The following is a 26364-nucleotide window of genomic DNA, read 5'->3' as shown; positions in this document are numbered from 1 at the left end:
CCGCCATACAGACGCTGGAGATAATCTTGGGCGTTCCTTTGGTTCCTCCCCATCGCGGCGACGTCCGTGTGGTTTCTTTGCAGCTATCCACTGCGAGTAACTGACCGTAACGCAAGATAGCCACCTGAAATCAGTCATGTTGGACTCGTGCCGCTTGTCTCCTCTCAAATGGCTCGCCGAAGAGTATCATGGTGCGGTCAGGGATGAGAAAGATCGGTAATTGTCTTCTAACCTTTCCCGTACGCGTGTAGACCTCAACGGAACTCAGTATGATGTCCTGGAGGAATCGCCAACGCCGCTTGAGTTTTCTCGTTTGGTTCGTGTGGGAAGGCCGGTACTCATCAAAGGTATGCTGACCGGGTCACAATATTGGACCTCTCCGCTAACAGACTCTCAGAGTCTGCGATTCCCGAAGCAGACGATGCTGCGAAATGGACTAAGCAATGGATCGCTAACAATATGGGAGACCGGCAAATTTCTGTCGCTGTTACGCCGAACGGGTTCGCGCTGATGTTCAACTCCACCCCGGTTCCTGTGCTGACAATCAGACGTGCATCTAGTCGGGCAGACGCAGTCACCCGCGGCCCAGACAACATGCTCTACTTCGCAGAGCCGTTTACTCAGAAGATGACTATGGCGTCTTTCCTCGAAACTCTTTCTTCAGGTTAGATGCGACGCATCCTGAGTACCATGAGTTCCATCCCGCCTCAAGTCTTATTAGTACTAACCATCCCCGTTCCAACAGGCGGACAAGCGACTGAAAGTGCACGTAGCGGAGAAGTGCATTACCTTCAGTCCCAAAACGGGAACATGTTTTCCGCCACCTACTTCGACATGAGCGGCAACGAAGACCCGTCTGAGTTCGAACCACTCCGGGAATACGTCCCCAGTGAGATCCCATGGTGCAGTGATGCTCTAGGTACGTAGGATCCAGGAAGCTCCACCTCCTCATTTGACCCATGATGCCGAACGTACTGACGAGTATGGCAGACAAGTCCCCCGATGCGGTCAACCTCTGGATCGGAGACGAGAAGAGCATAACAAGCATCCACAGTGGTACGCTCTCGGCCTTGCGCCTCGCGTGGCCCATATCATGAATACAAATGTGTCCTTTCAGACCCGTATGAGAACATATACTCTGTCATTCGTGGAGCGAAACACTTTACGCTCCTGCCACCAACGGAGGGCTGGTGCCTGCAAGGTCGGTCTCTCTTCAACGCCTCGTGCAGTCCCTAATCTCACCGAGCCTCAACCTTCCGCCAAAACAGAACGTCGATATCCCCATGCGACATACAACCGGTCATCCGCTTCCTCCGAGCTCGAGCTCGTCCCTTCTCCGTCGGACACGCCCCTAGTCCGCTGGTCTTCCGTTGCAGACCCGACCGCCCCCGGCGCGCTGCCCCCCGAGGCGCACCCCATCCACATCACCGTCAAGGCAGGAGAAACGCTCTACTTGCCCGCCGGCTGGTGGCACTACGTGCGGCAAGAGGGTTTCACGGTGGCCGTGAACTACTGGTACGATATGGAAGGCCGGGGCATGTCGTGGGTGTGGCTGAACTTCTTGAGGGGCACCGAGGAGCCCTCGTTAGGAAACGAGGAGGAGCCGGAAAGCGGGACTGCTGCCGTCGGGTTGAAGTAGCATCGTTATCGGGGCTAGTACTCCGAACTCGTGCTATCAGGCTAGCGCCGTAGAGTTCAGCCAGAAGCAGATAAATAACAGTGCATGCGTCCTCTAAAGGTTTAGACTTACCACGGTGGGTGAAGTTTCTGATATGTTGCGGGAATAACGCGTGAGCCTGAGCGGCATTGCATATTTATCCATTATCTGCGGTTGCGCTCTGGGTTCGATAGTGGATTAGCATGTCCCGGGCATCTCGATATCTGATGGTAGGTGAGCGTTCTTCTCCCGCGAACGTTTCCCGCAAGTCTCAGTCCCCTTTAAGTCCTCGTTGGATCCTCTGGCAGAACGTTCTACACCGTCTTCGTCCAAGTCGGGAGACCACGAGGGCGGCCTCGATGACCCTTCTCGCTAGTCATCTGCCAACTGCGGGGCTACGCCTGACCACAAGCTATGTCAGAAGCCTTCATGGTGGAATACGACTCATATTCCGGAGGCAGCAAAATACCAACCAATGCGAGACAGCAAACCTAGAAAGTGCTGCGGGTTCGGGGCACCGCGGTCGCACGCTCTCTCTCCGCCATGATTGAGGCACCCGGCGGCATATACACGGCAGATAGAATGAGATGGTGTACGCCCGTGGGCGTTTTGACCGCTTTCAACCCAGCGACGATCCCCACTGCGCATAAAGCTGTGGCACACAGACGACGCAAATACGTGGTTGTCTTTGGGGTGCAGAGAACCAGTAGGTTTCTGTGTGCTTAACGCCGGATGGTGTAGCCGTCAGACCTTTCGGGCTTATCAGAACCGTTCGTGGACAGGGAGAGAACACGCGGACTCCGCGCGATGGGTTGCTTCTGACGGTTCTGTGCAGTGCCATTGTGACAAGTCGACGAGAGAGGTACCGCTGACAGTTTACTCGTACGTATGTCGCGTTCCTTCGGGCCCTCGGGGGGCGCGTTAGTCAGATAATTTGGATGGACCGAGTAGCCCTCGGCGAATCCAGACAGTTGCAGTCTCAATGGCGGGCTGCGAGAGCCCAGGGGCTTTGTGGCGTCTTGTTGTATACTGCCAGGAAGAGATGGTCAGTTGATCACATACGTGCGCCCAGATCGAAACCTGGAGAACGGAGCATGAGAGATGCGGAAAGATTCGGAACGCCAGTACGTACATCAATCGAGCCTGACTGGCGTTCATGATGCTTGCGGGACAGCGCAGCACGAAGCCGCCAGCATTGCAGAGTTCAGTTGCATTCTGGGTTTACAGGATCGCACTAGAATCTCAGAGTAGCAGGGTAGGTTATGCTAGTGCTGGGTTCCTGCTCCCGCACTAGCAACGTCAACGTCCTATCTGGTAGTATCAGTGTGGGTGTGCAGTGACCTATTTCAAGTTCTCACTCGAATTCACGACCCGCTTCGAAGACGGTTCAGAATAGCAAGGAAACGGCCGGAGACTCACAGCAGGCCATGTTCGTACGTATACACGGGTTATGAACCCTCGATTACACTCTCTGTTGCGGATCTGCACAAGAATGATGTGCGCAGATGGCATCCTCGCACGTTCATCGTTGTAACCGCGCTGGTACCCGGCTGGCGGCAGGAAGACACATGCGCAGGAACCGTGAAGACATGGTCTGCCGTTCTGGCAGTGCGTGTGAAAGAGAGAATCAGGAGAAGAGAAGATGGCTAACGTGATCACGGCGTCATGCAGATGCCATATCTCGAAGGCGTCCCTCTTGTGAGCTTGCTCAAGGGGGCTTGCTGGATGTTCCTTTAGCCACGGAGTTGTTTGAGCGATGCGCAACGGTTCGCGGGAGAGCGGGGTCCGAATGAGCGTGACACTGGAGGCGGAACGGAGAAGGAACGAGAAAACGAGGTTTGCAGCAGTTTGTGGAGGCCAAGCTGGGTCTATCACTTGGACGGGGTTGGCCGATCAGAAGAAGGATCAGAACGTCCGTCAGTGCATGTCCGCAGCTGGCCCCGAGACTGAGGAGTGCATCGTATGCCCACGCAGAGCGCGGCGTGAAGACAAGTGCGGGGCTCAGGCGAGGTTGCTGGGGGTGGCTTGCAGCGGTGGGCTTGGGCGAGGCGGGCCGCCGGGCAGATAAGGAAGGGGAAATACCATCAGGCGCGTCGGGTCGGGTAGATAACGCCTGAAAAGGAAGCGGCCCGGCATTTGCACACGCGAAATGAAGCAGGAAAAGAGACGCCCAGGAGCAAGAAGTCATGCAAAGTCACAGAGTTTGGCCTGCCCCGGCTTGCTACCAGCTGCCCGGCAAGCTGGCCTAAGCCTTCTTCGAGCTCGCCCCTCCCGTCTTCTTCTCTTACCCCATCCCCTCCCCTCTCCCTACAACCCTCCCTCCCTCCCCGTTCCACACACACTCTCCCCTCCTCCTGACATCCGCATGGGCGATACCGACTCTGTAACCATCTCTCTCCTCCCTGTATCCCTCTCGCTCGTCCATCTTCCCCGTTCACGCCTCGAGCACTTCACCAAACATGTGCTACGCCAGATACTCCAACCGACCCCTACGTTCCTGAACGTAACCTGTAACGAGATCGAAGTCAGCCTTTTCGCCGAGCACGATACTCTCCAAGAGTTCCACAAGGCTGCCCGCAAAGATGCACGCAGGCTTCGACAGAGAGAACGCGAAGCTCGCGCTGATCATCCCGAGTCTCCTCGTCTTTCCCGGCGCGTCAAGGACAACTGGGAACCCGTCGAAGTCACTTCAGAGCGGTGGAAGGTACTCCAGATTGACTCCCACTCCGACCGCCTAGGTGCGCAAAGCTGCCCTCCAATTTCCGCCCTCGTTGACCCATACACCACATTGATGTCTACTAGACACATCGGGCGCTAGAGTCCATGAGCTATCCGCGCCTTTGGCCGCTGCTGGTATATCCATCCTGTACCAGTCCTCGTACATGTCCGACTTCATCTTCGTGAGTCTTCTCTCTCTATCGGTGCTCTGAATTCCCTCTATGGGTGATTTCCCCAGTCGCCGCAGCCCTGGACGTGTAAGACGTAAATGCTCCCGTCGGCCGTGGAGTTACTGTCTGTTCGGGACTCCTTATCTCTGTTCGCATAGGCGACGCTTCTCAGCATCACCAGAGAATGTGCCCCAGTTGTTGGAAGTTGATACTCATCGCATTTTTGCCCTTGTACAGGTCAAGGAAGGCCGCTTGGCTGAAGTGATGTCTCTCTTGGGCTCCGCGGGGTTTGACCTATACTTGTCGGACCCAATGAACCTCACAGCCCAGGTCTCCGCCTTCACGTCACCCATGTTGTCACCAGAGGGCGACGACGACGCTTCCTCGTTCGATCTGCACTCTTTCTCCGGTTCAGGACGAAACAGTCTCGACACCGAGGGCGGGATTGTGTTCACCCGTTCCCGGAGCAACACCAACGGCACGACAAGCAGCTCGGGTTCGCGGTCGCGTAGCGGCCTGCCGCAACGGATGACGTCTCCCGACCAAGTCACCAGCCCAGAACGCGTTCCGGACGTCGAAGCGAAGGATCCCTCCCCAACAGAGGGAGGCCGTCCCGCTTCTACTCGCTCCATCTCTCACTCGCCCTCCGCCTGTGACGTCCGCGTGCTATCGCCAGACATTACGTGCGTCGGGTTATCCGACGACAGCGCCGACACCTGGGGGCTCAAGATCGTCAAGCTCGTCGCCTTTCCGGAGCTCATCGTGGGGCCCTCCGGTGCGCCCGTGTCGGAATGGCGCGCACGCCCGCGCAGCCCTTCCCCCCTGCCGTTGTCAGCGTTACCGGAGGAGCAGATCCACGTCTTCTCCTTCGAGGGTGAGGCGGGCAGCGGAAGCGACACGACAACGCGAGTTGCGCCCGAGTCGCCTAAGAAAGACCCTGCCGAGCGGTTGGGCTCCGAGTCTCCTGCGTTCGACGGGGATGCCGAGGACTCAAGTGACGACGATAGTGAGTGCGACGGGAGACCGAAGCTTCCCCATCTCGACACCGCGCGGACGGTGCAGCCACCGCAAGGGATGCACCTGAGCTCTAGGTCGCGTTCCTCCTCGACGTCGTCGTCGGGCGAGTCCTCGTCATCCCCGCTTGTGCCGTTCTTCTCGTTCACGCGCACGCCAGAGGGCTCGTCGCTTGCTGCACCGGTGTCCCTTCTCGCCGCTCTGTTCCCCGCAAGTGAGCGGCACATGGTCATGTGCAGCCAGGAACTGGACGTGCTAGACTCGCGCAATGCCTCTCCCGAGCGGTGGGCGGAGGAAGACGAAGGCGCGGTTGAGGACGAGGACGCCGAGGGCGACTTGCCCGAGCCGGAGGGCATGCTCAAGTGCTTGCAGATTGACCTGCGGAAGTTCGGGTTAGGTGAGTTTGTCGGAGCTGATGCCTGTTGGGAAGTGGTATGCTGACCCAGATGTGTAGAAAAACATGGGCTGGTTAACCGCTTTTCTCGAGCCCTTGAGGAGAGCGGGATCAACCATATGTACAGCTCAACATATAAGACCGCCAACCTCTTGATCGACAAGGCTCACGCCAGTCGGGCGCAGGCGCTGCTGCGCTCGTGTTGAGGCTGAGCCCCAATCCTCCGCCACATCCATCATCCACACCGACACACCGATCTGTGGTTCAAGAAAAAGGCGCTCGACGCATCGTCGACACCAAGTCTGAGACCCGGTGCTATACCCACCCATCACCATCTGTACAACAGCTGTATGCCTCTTTACGCGCCGGCTCACGAACACGACGGCTACACTTCACGCCCCATACGTACTCTACTACATCACATGCGAATTCCCATATCTCCAACCCCCAAATCAAACCCACCACCATCATATCATACGTCCGAGCATATGTCCGCCCACCTCATCTATCCCCTACTCATCTACCGCCCACTCATCTATCATCGACCCACCTTGGTCTCTCTCACACATATACCCTTTCCATGCCATGCTCGACGTCCCTCCGCCACTCGCATGTCCCTCACGGCTCACAGAGGCTCGTCACTTGTCTCGCCGGTGGTTCAGTTCAGTTCTGCTCATCTCCACGGTCCACCCACCTGCATCCCCCGTACATACTGCATACGGTTCTCGCACATCGCTCCGGCCATCCATTCATCCGTTCATACATCTTACTTATCAGCATCTCCTCCTTCCTCTGCCTCTGCCCATACATGTAGTACCTGTACCGTACGTGCTCCCGCGCCCGCGCCCGCGCGCACAATGTGTTACGACGCTCGAACGTCGCTGTATCCGTAGTCGCCTCTGCCACGCGCGTATATTCTATGCATTGGTCCTTGGTTCGGCTCTCCCTGCTTGGTGTCTGTGTCTGTGTGTTCTCCATACGACACTCTAACGGTCTCCGAAGCAGAAGTCCGGGAGCAGGACGGATGCACGGTCGGCATCCGGCATGCGACGTGCTGCCTTTTGCTGGTCGCAATATCAATGCACGTACGCCCGGGTCCGACAGGTCGCCGGCACCGCAAGTAACGGAGGACGCACTGGTCGGTGTCACCGAGCCGTGCAAGCATGGAACAGCGCGACGTTTACGGTTTGTAGACTGGGAGTCGGGCACAGCGTTCTTGCTCGGGATCATCTCGAAGCGCTCGAGCATGACTTCCGTTTGAGCGTTTCAACGCCGACGGCGGGTGTAGGTTATCACCGCGGCTTATATATGGGCATGCGAGAGCTTCAAACAGTACTAGGCTTTTGGGACCATAAGCATAAGTACAGCGCTGCGCCGGCTGCCCAGGTGCACATGGAGACGTGTCTACAATCTCCACTCAGACTGTGCTCGACTCGGGATGACAAAGGGCGGTGTTAGATGGACTGTGTGGACGCAGGACGGGCATAGGTATCCGAGGAGGGACTGTGCAAGGCACGAGTTATGAGAGATTTATTCAGTCGGGAGGCGCGGGTGGGCCCTGAGTCTGATATTCGGGATGATGGAGAACGACGTTGAGAGATGGGTAGGCGTCTTGTAGTGTTCAGAACATGGCTTTGGCGCTTCGAGAAGGCTCTAGAGTCTAGATTCGGCAAGGGCGAGCAAGAGGTGGTGGCGAGAGAGCATAGAATGACTTGAAGAGGAGGAGTCTGGAGAAGGAAATACTCCGGGAGGCGTGATCGCGTCACGAGCAGCAGTGCCCGCAGAACGTCCAGACAAGGGAGACATGGCAAAGAGCAGGGCCCGAGGATCTAGACGAGTGGCGGGGCGGGCGAGACGTCGGGGAATCACGACGCGTTTAAGTGGGCGTTGTTGTGAGTGATGGAGGGTGAGACCCCAGGGCCTGCGGGGAGGTCGATCAGCGGGTTGCCTGGGAGGAAGGGCGCGTCGGACACCGAGCAGACCGCAGACCGCAGACCGCAGAACGCGCTGAGAGATGCTGAAATGGGGATGAGGGACGCGTACGGGTGTACTGCAGATTCTCAACTGTTCGCATGCGCGCACGTAATGGCATGCGCGCGTCGGGACCGTGACGTGCTGCGGGATGGGGAGGTGAGTAGGGTTGTGTCGGAGGCTAGCGGACAACGTGGCGACGAGCGGCTGGGTGGAAGTGTAAGAGCGGGATCAGCACTGCCCTGGACGCCGCGAGAGCCCATCTGATGTGGCTGAGAGGGAGAGTTGGCGAGAGCTTGTGGTACATGCGTTGGCAGAGGAAGACGTGGACGACATCGCGAGTCGACGCAGGTGAGCAGAGGCAGACCTAGGCAGGCTCGGCAGAGTCGCGGGTGCACCGGTGAACAAGGTTACGGAGATTCCCGTTTGAGTTGCCTGTTATGGGTCGCGATATTGATTGGTTGCCCGATCGCGTTGAAGCCAACCACTGCCAGTGCATGTCTGACACGGTACGCAGCCTCAGCCTCGGCCGCACGGATGGGATCACGACGGGTGGTGGCTCGGGGCTGGCGGAGGAGAGGCCGCGGGGGAGGCTGGTTACGGGGTCCTGGTCGTGGGTCACCGCCTGCAGGGGACAATCCTGATTTGGAGGGAAGCAGGGCCAGGGAGGTTCGTTTCCTGGCACGGATGACGCCCTCTTTTTCTGGCGGACGGGCTATTATTGCAATGACAGCTCCGGTTCTCCACCGCGCGGGAGACTTCCCCTTCGCTTTCCCTTCACGACTCTCGCCTGTCTCTGCCTCTGCCTCTCCCGAATATTCGCTCTTTATCCTAACCCGTGTCCCTCCTTCTTCTCCTTCTCCCCCGCCCCCACCATGGACCACTCGCCCTCCCTGCGTCCGCCCCTGGACAGCAGCTACTCCAGCCGCACATCAAAGGGCTCAATCGACTCGTCCCCGTCCTCGCCCAGCTCCCGCTCCACCTCGCGTCTCCTCGACCGCTCAGTACTCCAGGGCCTTCCTCCGATCTCCTACCGCTTCGCTGCATCCACCAGCAGTCCCTCCCTCTCCGCCGCCTCCGACTCCCCATATCTGGGTCCCAGCAGGCCATTGTCCCTCGGCGATGGCGTGAGTGAACCCCGCAGACGCCTTCCACGTCCAGTTCCGCTCAGCGAATATGTCTTGCACCCACAGTACACCCTTTCTCCGGACCCTCAGAAGTGGGGAATGCAGATCTCTCCCGAGTACAAGGAAGAGGACGACGACCTCCACAAGCCAGATTCCACACCCACCACAGAGGTAGACCATGGCGGCGAGCTCTTCTCCTGGCGTGGCGTCACCAATGTCGGCACCCTTCTAGTGCTCATTGCTGGCCTCTTGACCCTCTTGTGAGTCTCCACTCTTCTATTGATGCCCGCATGATCGTCGTATGTCTTCGCGCTGCGCGGAACGACGTCTCCACGCACGCGCAGCACTTGCATCTATCCGTTGATGGGACAATACAGACTCTGTGCCTTCCTGGAACTTGCTTGACGAGTCCCGTGTTACGCACTGATTGCTGTACCCCGGAGCCGGGAATACCGTCGCGCCATTTGCCCGATGATGTGACGCTTTAGAGGCGGTCCGGGGCAGCAGCGCGTGTAAAACCACTGAGCCGGCGACCGCCGGACATCCCACGACGACCGTACTGACGTCATTCTCGCCTACCAGTGTTGGCTACCCCGTCGTTACTGCCGTCACGCGAAAACCTCTGAGCACGTTCGGTGCTTTCAATCTGGGAGGAATCAACGCTTCTGGCCAGGTCTGTTCCCCCGGTCACCGCCTCCCGTCTAAAGCTCATCTCCTCCCTTCCCATGCTCATAACAATAGGTTCCCGATATTCCTGGTCACCGCGGCCTCATCGACATACACACGCCCCAGTCCGCTCGCAAGAAGAAAGCATGGAATACAGGCCAAGACCTCGAGCTCGTCTTCTCAGATGAGTTCAACGTGGACGGCCGGACCTTCTACCCCGGAGACGACCCCTATTGGGAGGCAGTCGACCTGCACTATTGGGCCACCAACAACCTCGAGTGGTACGACCCCGAGGCGATTACAACCGAGGGCGGGAACCTCGTTATCACCTTGTCCCAGAAGGAGACGCACAATCTCCACTACCAGGGAGGTTAGCCCATTCCCACTTTCGCCTTGTTATTGGGGACCGTTCTTATCTCGCCTCTCTTCCAGGGATGATGTCTACCTGGAACAAGTTTTGCTTCACCGGTGGGTACGTCGAGGCGAACGTTTCGCTCCCGGGTGTCAACAACGTCCTCGGCCTTTGGCCTGCCATATGGACCATGGGTAACCTCGGCCGCGCTGGCTATGGCGCGTCACTAGAGGGAATGGTGGGTTTTCGATCATCGGTCGTTCGCCCTTCTATTCGCTAAAATATCTATTCTTTTCATTCGATGTTCCCTCATCCTGCAACTGCCATCGCACCTACCCGATGGACCCGAACATCATCATCGCGTCGCAGTGGCCGTACACGTACGACACCTGTGACATCGGCACGGTTGCAAACCAGACCATCAACGGACAACCCGCGGCAGCCACGGTCGACGGCGACCAGGGCAATGGTGGCATCCTTTCCTTCCTTCCGGGACAGCGGCTATCTCGGTGTACGTGTGACGGCGAGGCTCATCCCGGGCCAAAACACCAAGACGGTACCTTTGTTGGCAGGTCTGCGCCGGAGATCGACATGTTCGAGGCGCAGATCGATCAAAATACTCTGGTTGCGCAAGTTTCCCAGAGTGCGCAGTGGGCGGTGAGTGCACATGTCTGGTGCCTGATGACGGCTTCATGAGCGCACGAACTCGCTGCTCATGTGTCATCTCCAGCCGTTCAACCATGCGTACATCTGGCTGAACACGAGTGATAATGAGATCATCGCGGACCCATCCATCTCGTTCCAGAATACCTTCACTGGTAGTGTTACGCAACAGGCGACGTCGGTGGTGACTGCAACAGATCCAAATTGCTACGAGGGCGACACGGGCTGCTTCTCGATATACGGCTTCGAGTACAAGCCTGGCTTTGAGGATGGGGTAAGTACGCGCTGGAAGATTCTTGTGATGCAGAGCTGACGTAGTCGGGGGACAGTATATCACCTGGGTATCGAATAACAAGATATCATGGACTCTGAACGGTCCTGGTATGGGTCCGGACCCATTGGTCGAGATCCAGGAGCGACCGGTTCCTGGAGAGCCCATGGTGAGCTTCCTACCTTCATCTCCGGATGCAATGCTAAAACAACGTGCTAGTACCTCATCGCGAACCTGGGAATGTCCCACAACTTCGGCCCGGTCGATCTCGACCACCTACCATTCCCAGTGCATATGCGTGTGGACTACATCCGCGTATACCAGCCATCCAACGCGATCAATATTGGATGCGATCCACCGGACTATCCAACTGCGGCGTACATCAAGCAGTTCCAGGAGGCGTACACGAACCCGAATCTGACAACATGGGTCAACGACTTCCATCAATCGTGGCCCAAGAACAGCTTCCTCGGTGAATGCTAGTCGTGGTTCCAACCGATCGACTCTGTTCCCTCACCTCATGAGACGCCTCGCACGACCACAGCCGCCCTTGTACAGGTCGCTCACGTCCCCGTCCACGTTCGCCGTAGGCCGCAACTTCACGTCCCTGTCGCATTGCTCTGCCGATCGCCGCTGTCGAACATGTCCCAGCACACGCACTTTGCCTCTCCGCTTCATTTCCGCACCTGTCCTACTTACCCCGCAACTGCTGCCAGTGTATTACTCCTCCAGCCCTATAGCCTTACGCCTTACACGTTACGCCCGCCCGGCCACGAACCCTCCCCTTCATCCCGACATTCGCGCCCCTGACACGCCCATTTAGCTTTTGACCTTCACTCATACCCTGATCTTTCGCATGGTCGCCCGGACAACCTCCTCTGCCGCGACTCAGGCTCCCGTTTCTAGTTACCCTCGTCTGCGCACTCGGCTTCGCCAGGCCGTGCGTGTCCGCGGCCCCCGGCCGCTGCCATCCTGTCGACCTGGCTCTGGAGCCGTGCGCAGGACTCGTAGCCACGGACTAGTTGCATGGACGGTTCACATAGCATATACTTGCATAGCCATCTCGGACTCGGACGTTGTGTCTGTCTGTAGAGCCTCCTTTCCCGCACACGTACGCGGGCCTGCGGGAGGACGGACTCCAGGCCGATGCGCGTGTACGTTCATCGTTCATCGTTGCAGTGCGCCCGTGGACGGTCGCTACTTACATACGTACGCGTTATACCTATCACCACCATCATCACCGTCACCCACCCACCGTCATATATATTGTGCATGCTACATTAATATCTTTATTGGTAATGTTGTTGTCGAGTACCCCACGCGTTCAATCTCAATTGGCACTAGAAGAGCACTAACTTGGTAGCAGATGAGAAAACGTTGGAGGAGGACCGAGGCCGTCCGGACGTCGTAGCCTGTATGAAGCGGTCGGCCGGTTGCCGCGCCGTTCCCTCGACTTTTCATCCCGACTCTGTGGGTTTCCACCCTTCGCGGCAGGGAAGTGCAGAAGTTGAACCCAGGCCCCCAGGGCGCAGTGCGCAGCACACTGAGCAGTACGCCAATGACTGGGATTCGCTGAGGAAGCAAGTGGTGATCCATGACTGAATACACTACCGGGAACACGTACATCGCAGATACCGTAAAGCTGACAGACACACTGGTGAGAGATCCCTCCCTCCCTTAAGCCGGCGTAGCAGTAACAGCTGCTGCTGCTGCTGCGCCGTCGCCTCCTGCGGGCAGCGGGAGCCCGGGCCTGGGGAGCCCGGCGCGCGGCATGAACGCGCGGCGGTTGAGCACGAGGCCCTTGAGCGCGCGGATCTCGCGGCGCACGTCCTCCTCCTCGGGGGAGAGCGCGGGGCCCAGGCCGACGCCGGGCGCGCGGAAGGTGTGCGCGTGCGCGTGCGCGTAGGTCTGCGCGGCGATGTAGCCGGTGAGGCCCGAGAGCGCGTGGAACGTGTGCTGGAACTTGGGCTGGTCTGGGGGCGGTGGGGGTAGTGCGGATTTGAGCGCGGTGAGGGAGGTGAGGAGGGCGGGCGGAGGGGGAGGGCTGGGCGGGGTATATGTCCAGACTGTGTCCGGGGTCGGGGGAGGCGCGGGGGCGGGGGTGGGGGCTGGTGTTGTAGATGGAGGAGGAGGGGCGGGTTGGAAGGAAGGTGTGGTTGTGAGCGTCTGCCAGAGTGTTTCCTGCGTTTGTGAAGAGAATTGGTTGAGGGGCATGTGGTTAGAGTCAAATGATACTTAGATTGCTCACCTCGAACTGGACGCCCTCTTCCGCAATCCACGGGAGCTTGGCCTCGAGAGCGCGGAAGAGCTCAGCGGACGTGGCCTTGAGTCCGGCCTTTGAACAATCCTCGATGGCGCAGCGGAGCAGGACTGCTGGAGGGGCGTCCTTGTCGTCGCCAGCTGCAGCCGCAAGCTGTTCTAGCCCGTGGCACTCTGCGTATTTTGCAGGTTCGCGGAAAAGATCAGGCTGGGGTAGTACAGCGAACGTCGATTGCTGCGTCGCCTTCAAGTCTTCCAAAGAGTGTGTCAAGCGTTCTAGCAGAGCCTTGCGGTGTGTCCTAAGAGACAGACGTGCTTGATATGTCTGTGCAATTTTCGGATACAGAAATCTCTAAATTTGACATGAGCACCGACCAGAATATGCTGAGATGGGGATATGACGCACGAAGTATGCGAGCAAGAGCGCAGCGGAGCTCCCAGCTATCCATGTAAACGCGCGGAAGACGTTCAACAACAGGTATGGCACCTTCGAGGGCGGCGGCTGAGGATATGTCCGAGGTGGAAGTGGAGGTGCGGGCGGTGACTGAATACAGTGCACCGATGCAACGCTCAGTGAGAATTCGGTACGACGACGACGCGCAACGCACCACTTCATACAATAGTCCTTCAATCTCTGCGTCCGTCAGACCCTTTTCTGCAAGGAACCTCCGCTTCGCAGTCGCGTCTTCATGCCTGACCTGGGGTGAGGTGAGGAAGGCGCGTGCGCGCTGTATGAGCTCTGTCCGGTCCGTAGAAGCTGGTGGTGGAGGGTCTGACTGCGCTGGGGGAAGATCTGGCGAGCTTTCTGCAGCTGGCTCAGTTGCAGGTGCAGGGGGAGGAGACTGGGCTGCTGTCTTGTCTTCGTCCGCCATGGTCGAGGAGGAGGAGCGTTGTGCACGAGCGCCGGTACCCCGGACTGACCATAGCCGGACCGTCCGATCACTGTGCTATAGCGGGCCGTTGCAACTTGCGCCACTACGCCGATTTACGGTAAGTAGCAGCAGAACGGTATACGCTATCTTTTATATTCCTCATCCGAAGTCTGGACAAATGGACATACAACATAAGTCAGGAACAAAGGTACAGATAGGACAAGGTCCATGTGCAACGGCCGCAGAGTGAGAGCGCGTGCCGGGGCAGCTTGGGAGAAGCCGAGTGCGTCATTCGCATCCCGAACTAGTGGCTTTCGCGACATCTTACCCAACCTTCGCGCAGCAGCCACGGATATCCACTCCTTCCTTCCTTCTCCTCCCTCACCGGCTCACGCCATGCAGGGCACTCACGACATCGAGAAGGTCCCTCTTCTCGACCAGAAACTCGCAGAGGATGTCTACGACCCTCCTCAGCAGCCCTCCCGCCCGGCTTTCCGACGGCTCAAGGGCTTGATATGCATCGTTGCTATCTATGGAGTCTATGCGCTCGCTATGCGCGGCGTGGGCCACGTCGCGCACACCTACCGAGGCGAACAGGAACATCGACATGAGCGACCCTGGGGATTGAGTGCGTTTGGCGGCAAGGGACCGCATGCGCTCACCAAGGAGAAGGCAGAGGAACTCTATCTGTACGTTCGTTCCCAAACTGTTCTACGTGCCTTCCAACAACCATCGTGTCTGTTCCTTATTCACGTTTGCGTGTAGGTCTGTTCCCGACCCCGCAAGCGCGTTCCTTGCGTCGCGCGAATACGCGACGCATCCGCACATCGCTGGTTCCGTCGAGGACTTTGATGATGCCACCACCATCCTCAAGCTCTTCCAGGACGAGTTTGGTATCATCGCCCCGCCTGAGCCCCCCGTGTATCCCGCTGGCTCGCCCGAGTCTCAAAACGCGATTCTTGATATAGACAAGCTGCACAAGCCCATTGCATGGATTGACAAGTACTTCCCGGTCATGAACACCCCGCTCGATCGCTCGCTCTCGATATTGGGAGAGGACGGCAAGCCTGAGTGGGAGGCCGATCTGGTTGAGGATGGCGACGAGCGCGATCCAGAAGCTGCGAAGTACCGCGACTACATCCCGACGTTCCACGGTCTCAGCGCGGATGGTGATGTCGAGGGCCAGGTCGTATATGTGAACTACGGCCGCAAGGAGGATTACGACGCGATCATCGAGAACGGTGGCAACCTTACTGGCAAGATCGCGCTCGCGCGTTACGGTCAAGTCTTCCGTGGTCTGAAGGTCAAGCGTGCGGAGGAGCTCGGCGCCGTCGGCGTCCTTATCTACGATGACCCGCGCGATGACGGCGCCGTCACCGTCGCGAATGGGTATGCGCCTTATCCTGAAGGACCCGCCCGCAACCCTACCTCTGTGCAGCGCGGCAGTGTGCAGTATCTCTCCATGTACCCCGGCGACCCGACCACTCCCGGCCTGCCTGCGTATGAAAACGCGACGCGCACCGACGGCGCGAACATCCCGAAAATTCCCAGCTTGCCCATCTCTGGTGACAACGCGCGGAGGCTGCTCAAGGAGATCTCTGGTGCAAGCCCCGAGGACGCGTTCACTCTGTCTGGCAAGGCTAGCGAGAAGAAGGTTAAGCTCGTTAACCATGTCGATACTCGCGTCATGCCTATCTGGAACACGATGGCGGTCATCCCCGGTCACATTAAAAACGAGACTGTCTTTGTCGGCTGCCACCGTGATGGTATGCTCGTGAAACCTCTTCCATGGTCAGCTGTGTTACTTACCATGCGTACTTGTAGCGTGGGTCATGGGCGGTGCCGATCCGACCTCTGGCACCGTCTCCCTGCACGAGGTTGTGCGCGGCTTCGGCGCCCTGATCAAGAGTGGCTGGCGGCCTCTGCGCAACATTGTAATTGCCAGCTGGGATGCCGAGGAGGTACGCAGACTAAGTTACATCAGCGGTTGTGTCGCTCATTGCATGTTGCATGTTTGCAGTACGGCTTGATTGGCAGCACTGAGTTTGCGGAGGACTTCCCTGAGTGGATCAGCAAGCATGTCGTTTCCTATATCAACCTCGGTGGGTCTGGGTACATCGAGCAATTTGAATCGCATGCTGATATTCTTGCGGAGGTAGATGTTTCCGTCTCTGGCTCGAAGTGGAACAGTGGTGCTTCGCCATCGCTTGCTCACCTCATCAAGGGTGCTGCGCTCGACGTCACGCACCCGACTGACCCGTCCAAGACCTTGTGGGATGCGCGTCAGGACCAGGGTCCGTTCCTCGGACAGACTGACGTCGAGGTCACCGACCTTTGGGTGCAGCAGAACAAGGACTATGTTCTTCAGGATCTCAGCATCCCTCCCCTCGGCTCCGGTAGTGACTTCACGCCGTTCCTCCAGCACCTTGGTGTCAGTGCCTCTTTTGCACGCGCTGATTTGAGGAGATCGCTCACCACCCATCTCAACAGGTTGCGAGCATGGACCAGGGCTTCGGTGGAACTTTGTTCGACGCACCATACCACTACCATTCCATCTACGACTCTCAGAGGTGGCAAGAGGTATATGCTGACCCTGGCTTTGTCCGTCACGTACGTACCTACCACCGTTGTCGGGAGCGTCCACAGTATTGACTTCATGGTACAACCAGGTCGCTGTTGCGAAACACCTCGGTCTTGTTACACTCCGCCTGGCCGACTCTATCATCCTCCCGCTCAACACGACTCACTACTCTCTCGAGCTCCACAGCTACCTCGACAAGTACGTGACTGAACTTACATTGCCAGATGGTATGTTCTGATGACAGGCTCACAGTGTTGAGCGCATCGCTGCGTCTCTGAAGACGAGCGCGGACTTCTCGGGCCTCCGCAGCTCAATTGAACGGCTCGTCGACGCGAGCAAAGCGCTGGATGCGGAGAAGGAAGAGGCGGAGGCTAAGTTCCGCGAGCTCCTGGACAAGCTTCCGCATCGTCGTCCGTTCCATGGGCATGGTCAGGGACACCGTGACGGACACCCGCACCCTCACTTCCACGAGCATGAGCACGATGAGACTCATCGGGGTCCCGCTCGTATTCACCCTCACGGCCACGATCACGCCCGTGACCATGTAGCGGGTGACCACATCCACCTCCGTGGTCACTGCGCTCTGAAGCACCACGGCGGCCCCCGCTTCACACACCGGCTGGCGCACAACCTTCCTGAGTGGCTGAAGAAGCTGATCGAGAAGATTTTCAAGCACGGGCCTCCGACGCCGGTCAAGAAGTTCATCGAGGCAGCGCAACGGGTGCAGCGGGCGAACGCGAAGCTGGTCGCTTTCGAGCGCGGGTTCATCTCGGAGGAGGGCATCAAGGACCGGGAGTGGTACAAGCACCTGGGTGTCGCACCCGGCAAGTGGCTGGGTACGTGTTATCCCTAACCTTTACCTCCTGCCGTGTTCCTAGCCGTCCCGTCGTCGTCTGCGCCGTGCGGCATGTCTCTGGCTTAGAGCACGACGGAGCTCCGTGTGGTGGTGGATGGGATTGCTGATGGAGCATTTGCATTTCAGGCTACGGAGCGACGACGCTGCCGTCCGTTACAGAGGCGCTGACCTTTGAGGGCAACGCGACACTCGCGGAGGAGGAGGCGAGCCGTGTCGCGGCGCTCCTTGACAAGCTCTCGGAGACGATCAAGGTGTAAGTTAGCCTCTAATGGGAGGTGTGGGGCTTGGTTTTGGATCACGGCGGCCGCGTCCGTGGTTGGCTTTACTACCGGACGGCGCCTTCAAACTCTCCTGCTGCAAATCTGTACGGATGGTTTATTTTATTTGCTGCGAGTTTGTACTGCACTGGAAAATAAGGAAAGGACGTATGAAGTGGTGCGCCTGTAGGAGTCTGTGAGCTATTATTGTTGGTGAGCCACAGACGCGAGGGCGGGATGACGTCACGCGTCAGGACGCGCTCGGAGACCCGAAACGGACAGTCGTCTGTGCTCTCGGGGAGCCGTCCAGCTCGCAAGTTGCTGTGTCGCGCTCTGCAGAAATGCTATCGTTCGCATGTTCCGGTCGCACTCGACTGGACAATGTCGGCAGCTGCTCTCCCGTCCGACCGCAGGCCGCCGAGGAGTGGCCTTCCGTCCATCCGAGGATCTCTATGCCACCGTGATGTCACTACGCACTCATTTCAGATGCTGCGAAGCACGAGTATATAAACACCTCTACCATTGACCACCACCAGCAACGACCAAGTCGTCTCTTCCATCTCAACTCCTTCGCACTCAACAAGCAGCAATGGATCCCGAGAACAAGCCAAAGGGTCCCTCTCCCCACTACTCGCTCTACCAGCGCGAGATGTTCAAGCGCGGTGGAGAAACCGGCATTTGTATGTTTAGTACCTCATTGACGTTTGAATTCATGTTGACATTCAAACCTTGCAGTGCCTAGCTTCTCGGTTCACCCCGAAGAGCTCCAGGAGTCGACCAAGAAGAAGCTCAACGACCGGGGCTACTTCTACGCCAACTCGAACGCGGGTGTTGGGTGGACAGACCGCGCAAACAGGCATGCTACTTGATACCCGTGGGTATGCCTACCCAAGCTGAATCCACTTCTTTGTACAGAGAGGCCTTCTACAGATGGCGCATCGTTCCACGCACCTGCGTGGACACGAACGTACGCGACTTAACGAGTGAGTAGCCCTTCACAGGTCACAAACATATCTGTTGAATGCTCTCCGCACGCAGCGACTGTCTTTGGGCATAAGATCCCCGTACCGATCATGTTCGCTCCCATTGGGATCAATAAGCTCTATTCGCCTCTAGGCGAGCTCATCCCAGCGCGCGTCGCCGGAGAGATAGGCATGCCCGTACGCATTCATGTTGATATCCACTGGATTAAAACTGACATACACACATCCGGTAGTACTGCCTCTCCACTGCTGCTTCGCAGCCTATCGAAGAGGTGGCAAAGGCGAACGACGAAGGCGCATCGGAGCGCAACGAGAGCAACTCTGTGCACCAGTACGACGGTCCTAACGGCGGCAACGCGAAGAGCCCTCGGTTCTTCCAGCTGTACATGGGACATGACGATGAGATAGTCAGTGTAGCAATCACCGAGCCCTGGCCCGCCAACTGATCACCATCTTTCAGACCCTCTCACTTTTGAATCGGGCGTGGAAGTCCGGCTTCGATGTCCTGATGCTCACGACCGACACTTGGCAGCTCGGCTGGCGTCCTACCGACATCAACATCGCGAACTACACGTATGTGCTCACCTCGCTCACCCTTCTTACCTCACATCCTGACTACGGGTTTCAGGTTCTACTACCCGGGCACGCCCGGAAACGAGCTGGGCGAGTCCGACCCCGTCTTCATGGCAAAGCACAAGGAGGATCTCAAACGCGAGAAGGGCAAATGGATCGATAGCGCGGTCTGGCACGGCAAGGCACACACTTGGGATAAGATCCGCTGGCTAGTCGGTCAGTGGAAGAAGATCTCCGGCGGGCGGCCGTTCGTTATTAAAGGCATCCAGTGCGCCACGGACGCGAAGACCGCGCTGGAGCACGGATGCGACGGCATAGTCGTGACAAACCATGCTGGCCGCCAGGTCGACGGCGCGGTTGGCAGCTTGGAGGTCCTGCCGGAGATCGTGGAGGCTGTTGGAGACAGTACGCACCATCCTGCTCATGGTGACAGCAAGGCTAGAGACTAACGTACTGCACACAGAGATGACGATCATCTTCGACTCCGGGATCCGCACGGGCGCAGACGTGTTCAAGGCCATCGCCCTTGGCGCGCACGTTGTCATGGTCGGCCGCCTCTACGTCTGGGGCATGTCCCACGAGGGCGTGCACGGCTGCAGGCACGTCATCAAGAGCCTCCTCGCAGACCTTGACATCCTCATGACCGTTGCCGGGTACCCGTCGATCACGAAGGACGTGCATGGGAACAACGACGCGCTGAGGTACAGCCCGAGTGGTGTGCCGCCGGGCCCCGGGGAGCATGCGAAGCTCTGAGGCTGAGGTAGCTGCTCAGTGCACCTAATATGTAGAGTCGGCATTCGTGCTGTCTTGTTAGAGGATCTACAGTTCGGAATAATCATATCACCACTTACTCCCGGTCTTGTAGGCAGAAAAAAGTTCAAGCTTGCAAAAACATCGATAGCTCACCACTAACAGATACATGGACTAGATGACGAATCAGGACGACATGAGCTAGTGTCGTCCCTTACGAAGGACGAGGTTAAAGATGGCGACCTGGATGGCGACCTAGATGATACCGGCAGGCTCTGACGCGATTGCCCATGTGCCTGCGGACAATAACGTTCAGTTAGGGGCACGTAAAAGGAATCAGAACAAACCCACAGGCGAAGTAGGTTCGGTCTCTCCACGAGAGAACCCGTCCTCCAAACCCGACTCGGCGCAAGTGGTTCCACTAGCCGTTTCGGCCGAGCGTTCGGGTGTCTCGGGGCGAGCCGGCGACACAACTCGACTTTCCCCTACGCTCCGAACTATGCCCTCATCCTTGAGGTCGTCGAAAGTGACGTGCTGAGCGTTCTTAACCACCGTCCTGCCACCATCGGCACCAGTCTCGGCCTGCGGGCGACTGCCACCGCCGGCGGCAGGAGCCACCCAGTCACACTCAGACAGCGACTGCCGTCCCAACTTGTCGCCTGAGTGGAGCCGCGCACGGAACTGGGTGCGCTTGTTGAGCGTGCGGAGGAGGCCGAGCGTGTACACCTTGCCCGTGAGCACGGCGAAGAAGAGGTCGAGGTTCGCCTCCGCGAAGGGGGAGGGGCTGTTCACCATGCCGTCCGCGTCGCGGACAGAGTAGATGATCGCGGAGACGAGCATGCAGGTGGCGGGGAGCGCGGCGGTCTCCCAGGTCATGGTGATGATGTGTTTGACCGTGCGGTCGAGGTAGGTGAGCCCTGTGCGGGTGTGCTAGAGCGAGCACGAGACTAGTGATGGATAGGAAGATGTCGGGATCCAGATAGAAAAAAGAGAGGAGGGGAAACGTACGAATTATGGTGATGGAGAGCGCGGTCAGGAGTGTGCCGTATACCCAGAGCGGATATCCGCATATGCTTGCGCGGAGAGGCTGACAGAGGCGGTGTCAGCCAGTCACATAGTGGTAGGGGCCTAGCAAGCATACGTCGACGTGCGCATCGCCCACTTGTGCAAGTGGTGCTACAACGATGGCGATCTTCACGGTCTGAGGAGAACGGCGATGATATCAGCAACTGTTGATGCAAATTGACAGCGTTGAACAACGTACCAGGATGATGCTCGCTGCGAACGTAATCACGGCTACGCTGGCCAGGTACACCAGCACCATCATCCGCATGCCGGACATCTGCATGCAGAAGTTGTCATGATTGAGTCAGTTCTATGGCGTGCGACGTACCCTGTAACACCGCCTGATCAAGAACACTTCGCAGAGGCTGCATATGATGGAGTTGCATAGGAACTCGGTGAAGTGTAGATTGCTGGTCCACTGGAAGCCGCTCAGTGAGCCTCGAAGCTCCCCATGCATGGTAACTGGTTGACGTACCCAGTGCAGTTCGAGCACGGTAACCACCCACGTCTTGTAGCTCTCCAGTACCGTTTGCACCCTGTGCTGGCCTGAGCCTCGGGGGAGCGCGGGAAACGCTTGGAGCACTCACAAAGAAAAGATCACCAGCACAACCACGTATGCGCGCAGCGCAATGGGGTCGTCGTCCCAACGTTCGTAGAACTTCGAAGCCTGAATCACATGATCAGCGAGCAGCCCATATACTGTGTTAAGCCCGCCGTAGCGAGATACCTGTGCGATGATGACCCCTGGATCGCGGACGAAGTCCATCGCGTCAGGTCAACAGCATTCGTTATTACGGCGCGAAGAACGCACCTTGACACAGATACTGCAAGAATGCCTGGACAAGGATCGGACCTGCCGTGTATTGGTCGGGCCTGCTCGGAGCCTCAGCATCTAGCAGGAAGGACCCGTCCTTCGCGTAGAGCATCCTGTCGGGTGGAGAGAAGGAAGAATGAGTTGGAGCATAAGGAGGCTTACCTCGCTTCTAAGAAAGGCACCGTTCGTCAGCCGCAGACCATTGGTAGAAACAGGTCACAGCAGTCTGAAAACCAACGCGACGGCTGGGGACAGATCAACATAACGCGGGCTCGATCGTGATTGGTACAAGGGTTGATTAAATGAACAATAGTATGACGGATGGTAAGAAGCGTGTTTAGGGTCAGGGCTCTAAGGGGACTATACGGGGTTAGACTTGACTACTGAATGGATATGAATAGTGACAATAGCAACTAAGAGAGCGCAAGATAAAGGACAGTACAGTATCATAGAAGGTCAAACCGGGATGAGGAGGAGGACGCCTATGAATCGCGCTGCGCGGCAACTTTTGACTGGAGGATCTCCCATCCACGCGGGTGGATGGTCTCACAGTGCTCAACGAGTTGCTGCGGAGACGCGTTGATGAAGGGCGTGGGCTTCTCGGTCGTATGCCCACCATTGAAACGGGATCTACGCGACATGGGCAGGTAGGTGAGTGAGTATATGCGTGGCGGAATGTTCCATCCCGGACGCACCTGCACATTCTACACCAGAGTTTCGCCTCGTCATCGTCATCCTCGTCGTAGTTCGCTTCGATGCACTCCTCCTCGAGAGTAGGTACCGGCTCGGATGCAGCATCAGCCATGACAGCATCTGGCACGGGCGTGTCAGCCGCAGAGGTTTTTTGTACAGGTACACTGCTAGCAGGGTTGCTTGGTTGTACAGGAGGTGCCTGCGCCTGCGCGGGCTGTTGGTGCTGTGGCGGCAGCTGAGACTGTGGTATAGACTGAGACTGAGGCATCGACTGCGAGTGCGCGATGATCTGAGACAATGGAGGACGTGACTGGGGAGCAGCAACTGGCGGATTGTGGGTGTACTGTGGTGGGGTCGTAGCTGGGGCAAATGGATTGACAAATTCAGGCTGATGTGAACGATGCGAATGTGCAGAAGAGGTATGGTGAGGCTGAGAATGTGACTGAGGAACGGTGAAAGGCTGGGCGACAACTGTCTGTATCGGAGAGTGTCTACTATGCACGTCCTGACCAAAGGGAGTAGCAGGCGAGGGCACTGGGGCAGCACCCGATGCTTGAGGGATCACCACACTGGGTGTATGCTCGAGCTTGCGACGCTTCCTCGCGCTATCTTCGCGGCTCTCGTCTTGGGTCAGATCAATGATGGCACCAGCGAGGGAGCTGCTGGACGGATTGTTCATGACTGGTGGTGCGACGTGTATTCCCCTGGAAGACGACGGACGGGAGCCGGAGGGATATCTTGGCAAAGACGCCATCTGGCCACTGGCAGTACCTGGCCGACTGGACACAGGAGTCGAAGGCGAGCTAGCCAGACTGAGCCCCGCAAAGGTGTTTGACGGAGACGCAGAGGCAGGACTTTGTCCGGGCGCGGTGTGCATGAAATTAAGGGCAGCAGGAGCGGACGGCCGGCGGTGCTGCGCAATGGCGGGCGTGACAGAGGTATCGAGCGGGAGAAGTATGGGCGCGGAGCCACGATGCTGAGGGAATGGGTTGTGCGACCCTTGCACGCCGGCCTGCGCCAACAAAGTTCTGAGCATGGATATTTGGTATGGTAGGTGGTCCCCAAAGCCTACCTTCGGAGGCGGCGCCCTGTAGTATTGAAGCGTATTGGGATTGGGAGCTAATATGGAAATCGCATGATAGGTTATAAACAACAACGCGTGAGAAGTCGCGTCGTGATCGTGATGTACTCACGAAGGCCTTGCATATTTGCCCCGGGAGGTGGAACGATGACATGGTGTGAGGGAGCTTGACCAGTTTGCATAAGGTGCGCTTGCTGGGGCATGGAAGCTGGGGCGGGCATTCTGTCTCGCGGAGAGATCAGTGCATCGGGGACAAACCTTGAGAGTTCTTGCCGCAGTACAGCAACTTCATGCAACCTACACCACGGGGCTGAGGCTTCCTTGTGTCATTGAACAAATGAAACACGTACGTTGCGTGCAGCCTCGCTTGTAGCTCATCCCGCTGATTCGTGACGATCCTGACGCTCTCGTACAACTCCGCAATGGTGCGCTTCTGTTGGTCGCCGGGTGCCTGGAGGAGAGCCATGCGCTGGTTCTGTTGCGCGATGAAGTGGGCGAGCGAGCGGTTATCCGAGTAGAGCTTCTGGTTGTCGGCATGGAGCTTCGCGCAGGTCTTCTGCATCTCCTGAAACTCGGAGAGAAGCGTAGGATAGTAGCCTAGTTCCGACAGGCACTCGTTTTGGGTCCGAACGAGCACATCCATGAATTGCTGATCGGGAGCGTTGTCGACGTCGGTCGTCTGTGCAGGCTCCTCAGGACGCGGCGTTCTGCGGTCAACGTCACTGTCAGCAGCGGTCGTCGCGCGCAAGTTTTGAGGGAGAACACATACTCCTTGATCGCTGCCGACGTCGAGGCCGACGCGGCGGCATCGTCGGACATCGCCTCGCTCATGCGGGCGTTGAATGGTCACCGTCGGCGCGACGAAGGGCCCTCGAGCGGCGTGGGGGAGGGAGTCGAGGTTGCGCGCACTGGCAGTTGCGCGTCGGCATCGAGGACCCGCCAATCCCACTTTGCGACACCCGGACACAATCAGGACCCCGGAACTTACATACATACAGTCGTGGGGCATCCCCTTCTGGAAGGTCACCTGCCATTTCGGGCGACTGAGAGTAAGTAATGTGCTCGCTGTTATTACACCCTCCGGCTTCTATACAAGTGAGTATGGATCTAGTAAACAGCGGGTGAACGACAGACCCCCGCACGTATCGTAAAGCACTGTCACGTGCAGAGTCCAAAAATGCTAAATGGGCGTGGTTGTAGCGCAGCAAAGCAGATGTCCGGATGTAAACTGTCCTGAGAATGTAATCGTCGACGCCTCACATGCTCCCACTCCCAATCTCCCACCAGCTGCGCAACCGTAGCGCTGGTGCAGCAGAGGGAAAGCACGGCGACCAAGAGCCGTCCAAGGACGCACAGGGCCGTGGTGGCCGTCGCGGAACCAACGTCCGTAACACGCAGCGTCGCCGCTAAGGGGTAGGCGAACGAGGATGCGATGCGGACGGGAAGGAGGGACGTCCCCAATCAATGGATCCTTCGGGACTGTCTGTGGCCACCACAGCATCGTACGCGGGCGCAGGCTGGTAAGGCGGTGGTGGTGGACGCCAGCGGTACGGTTCCATCGCACGGTTGATACGCTCCATTCTGTCCCGCTGCTGTTCCTCCATCTCCCGTTCCAGCTGATGTCGACTGAGCAGCGCACCTATTCGGTCTCGAGGAGGCGTCCGACGGTAGCTGTACCAGCAACGCGCAATCGCGAGCACTATGAGCAGGACAACTGCACCCCCGAGCACCTCGAAGACGATGGCAACCGCGCTCTGACCGTGAGAGGACCGCGGTGGGGAGCCCCCGACGGGCCCTGTCGGTGGGGGGTGGGGCAAGAAAGTATGCGTGCCAGTGTAGTTAAGGCTGTGACTCCACGAGTGGGGCGTATGCGTGTGCGGAATGGGGATGGCGAGGGAGTGAGACGAGCTCGTGCGGTGAGACGCTTGTGTCGATGAGTGTGAATCGTCGCTGTCACCGTGATCATCTGCCGCGGGGGTGATGGAACGCGACTCTGAGGTTCGTGCGGTAGGACGAGAATCTTCGGCAGTGGACGAGGGGGAGTGCGAAGTGAGTGTGGACGTTCCGGTTTCAGCAGGAAGAGCGAGCGCGAATCTATACGCAATACCATATTGGTGAGTGGACACTCGCCGAGCGAAAGGCACACCGATGGACTGGTAAAGCTAGTACTCACTGGAAGCACAATACGAAGGCGAAAAAGCACGTCAATCCGGACCACCTGGGACGCATGTGCCTCTGACTCTCCGCACTGCGCCCGGCGCGAGCACCAGGATGGCCGGTCTCCGGGGAAGGCAACTGGAGCTGAACAAGTGTTCGGGTAGAGAGAATGGCAAAAGGAGAGGGTCAGACGACGGCGGTGAGTAGCTGGGAACGGCTCCCTGCGCCAGTACTCATGGCAGGGAAGGGGAGGAAGACGGGGAGACGGGTTCTGTGTTACCAGACTGGAATATAGGTGATAGCTTGCCGCCCGCCCAAAATACGCCTGCTTACTGCGGTGGCTGTGAATGTCCGTCACCGGGACCCGACTCGCGTACTTCTACGTAGCGACCATCTCGACAATGCTACAGTCTGAGTACT

At 58.0% G+C, this 26364-nt stretch overlaps 9 protein-coding genes across 9 annotated transcripts; 5 read left to right on the top strand and 4 right to left on the bottom strand.

Moving 5' to 3' along the window:
- Nucleotides 1-75: 75 nt before the first annotated feature.
- On the top strand, nt 76-1639 carry L226DRAFT_556762 (Clavaminate synthase-like protein; the record flags this gene model as incomplete). Its single annotated transcript, XM_067683144.1, has 8 exons — nt 76-191; nt 252-347; nt 398-500; nt 561-664; nt 746-919; nt 991-1056; nt 1118-1201; nt 1230-1639. Exons 1-8 carry the CDS (start codon nt 137-139, stop codon nt 1637-1639), a joined length of 1092 nt encoding a protein of 363 aa, XP_067541495.1. The 5' UTR covers nt 76-136.
- Nucleotides 1640-4022: 2383 nt separating this feature from the next.
- On the top strand, nt 4023-6159 carry L226DRAFT_542195 (uncharacterized protein; the record flags this gene model as incomplete). The annotated part of the gene is made up of 4 exons (XM_067682113.1): nt 4023-4395; nt 4460-4557; nt 4783-5956; nt 6014-6159. 4 exons carry the CDS (start codon nt 4023-4025, stop codon nt 6157-6159), a joined length of 1791 nt encoding a protein of 596 aa, XP_067541494.1.
- Nucleotides 6160-8684: 2525 nt separating this feature from the next.
- Nucleotides 8685-11920, top strand: L226DRAFT_124398 (beta-glucan synthesis-associated). The gene is made up of 9 exons (XM_067672216.1): nt 8685-9051; nt 9118-9311; nt 9634-9724; nt 9793-10087; nt 10150-10307; nt 10439-10726; nt 10800-11006; nt 11062-11172; nt 11223-11920. The coding sequence occupies exons 1-9, from the start codon at nt 8800-8802 to the stop codon at nt 11484-11486; spliced, it is 1860 nt and encodes a 619-aa protein (XP_067541493.1). The 5' UTR covers nt 8685-8799; the 3' UTR covers nt 11487-11920.
- An 826-nt stretch (nt 11921-12746) lies between these two features.
- Nucleotides 12747-14134, bottom strand: L226DRAFT_432864 (uncharacterized protein; the record flags this gene model as incomplete). The annotated part of the gene is made up of 4 exons (XM_067674723.1): nt 12747-13184; nt 13252-13614; nt 13669-13806; nt 13871-14134. Coding segments are annotated over 4 exons (1203 nt in total), but the record flags the coding sequence as incomplete, so codon positions are not given.
- Nucleotides 14135-14473: 339 nt separating this feature from the next.
- L226DRAFT_529372 (Zn-dependent exopeptidase) lies at nt 14474-17910 on the top strand. Its single transcript, XM_067679590.1, has 9 exons — nt 14474-14823; nt 14900-15900; nt 15959-16095; nt 16155-16236; nt 16294-16565; nt 16625-16744; nt 16804-16913; nt 16968-17551; nt 17698-17910. Exons 1-9 carry the CDS (start codon nt 14531-14533, stop codon nt 17826-17828), a joined length of 2730 nt encoding a protein of 909 aa, XP_067541491.1. The 5' UTR covers nt 14474-14530; the 3' UTR covers nt 17829-17910.
- A 507-nt stretch (nt 17911-18417) lies between these two features.
- On the top strand, nt 18418-20137 carry L226DRAFT_549667 (L-lactate dehydrogenase; the record flags this gene model as incomplete). Its single annotated transcript, XM_067682700.1, has 8 exons — nt 18418-18508; nt 18564-18684; nt 18744-18811; nt 18867-18988; nt 19045-19218; nt 19272-19384; nt 19440-19789; nt 19848-20137. 8 exons carry the CDS (start codon nt 18418-18420, stop codon nt 20135-20137), a joined length of 1329 nt encoding a protein of 442 aa, XP_067541490.1.
- Nucleotides 20138-20389: 252 nt separating this feature from the next.
- On the bottom strand, nt 20390-22125 carry L226DRAFT_565742 (uncharacterized protein; the record flags this gene model as incomplete). The annotated part of the gene is made up of 10 exons (XM_067683829.1): nt 20390-20430; nt 20482-21051; nt 21143-21221; nt 21276-21335; nt 21399-21476; nt 21528-21617; nt 21675-21735; nt 21787-21866; nt 21927-21943; nt 22011-22125. 10 exons carry the CDS (start codon nt 22123-22125, stop codon nt 20390-20392), a joined length of 1191 nt encoding a protein of 396 aa, XP_067541489.1.
- A 66-nt stretch (nt 22126-22191) lies between these two features.
- L226DRAFT_529369 (uncharacterized protein) lies at nt 22192-24729 on the bottom strand. Its single transcript, XM_067679589.1, has 6 exons — nt 24557-24729; nt 24138-24494; nt 23900-24084; nt 23779-23825; nt 22709-23718; nt 22192-22643 (listed from the first exon to the last, which is right to left on the bottom strand). The coding sequence occupies exons 1-6, from the start codon at nt 24604-24606 to the stop codon at nt 22496-22498; spliced, it is 1797 nt and encodes a 598-aa protein (XP_067541488.1). The 5' UTR covers nt 24607-24729; the 3' UTR covers nt 22192-22495.
- A 33-nt stretch (nt 24730-24762) lies between these two features.
- On the bottom strand, nt 24763-26231 carry L226DRAFT_608239 (uncharacterized protein). The gene is made up of 2 exons (XM_067685904.1): nt 25961-26231; nt 24763-25881 (listed from the first exon to the last, which is right to left on the bottom strand). Exons 1-2 carry the CDS (start codon nt 26014-26016, stop codon nt 25194-25196), a joined length of 744 nt encoding a protein of 247 aa, XP_067541487.1. The 5' UTR covers nt 26017-26231; the 3' UTR covers nt 24763-25193.
- Between the last annotated feature and the right edge of the window lie 133 nt (nt 26232-26364).

The sequence above is a fragment of the Lentinus tigrinus genome (genome assembly GCF_003813185.1).
Source record: "Lentinus tigrinus ALCF2SS1-7 unplaced genomic scaffold L226scaffold_2, whole genome shotgun sequence".
NCBI lineage: Eukaryota > Fungi > Basidiomycota > Agaricomycetes > Polyporales > Polyporaceae > Lentinus > Lentinus tigrinus.
This window is presented reverse-complemented; position numbering and strand designations above follow the sequence as displayed.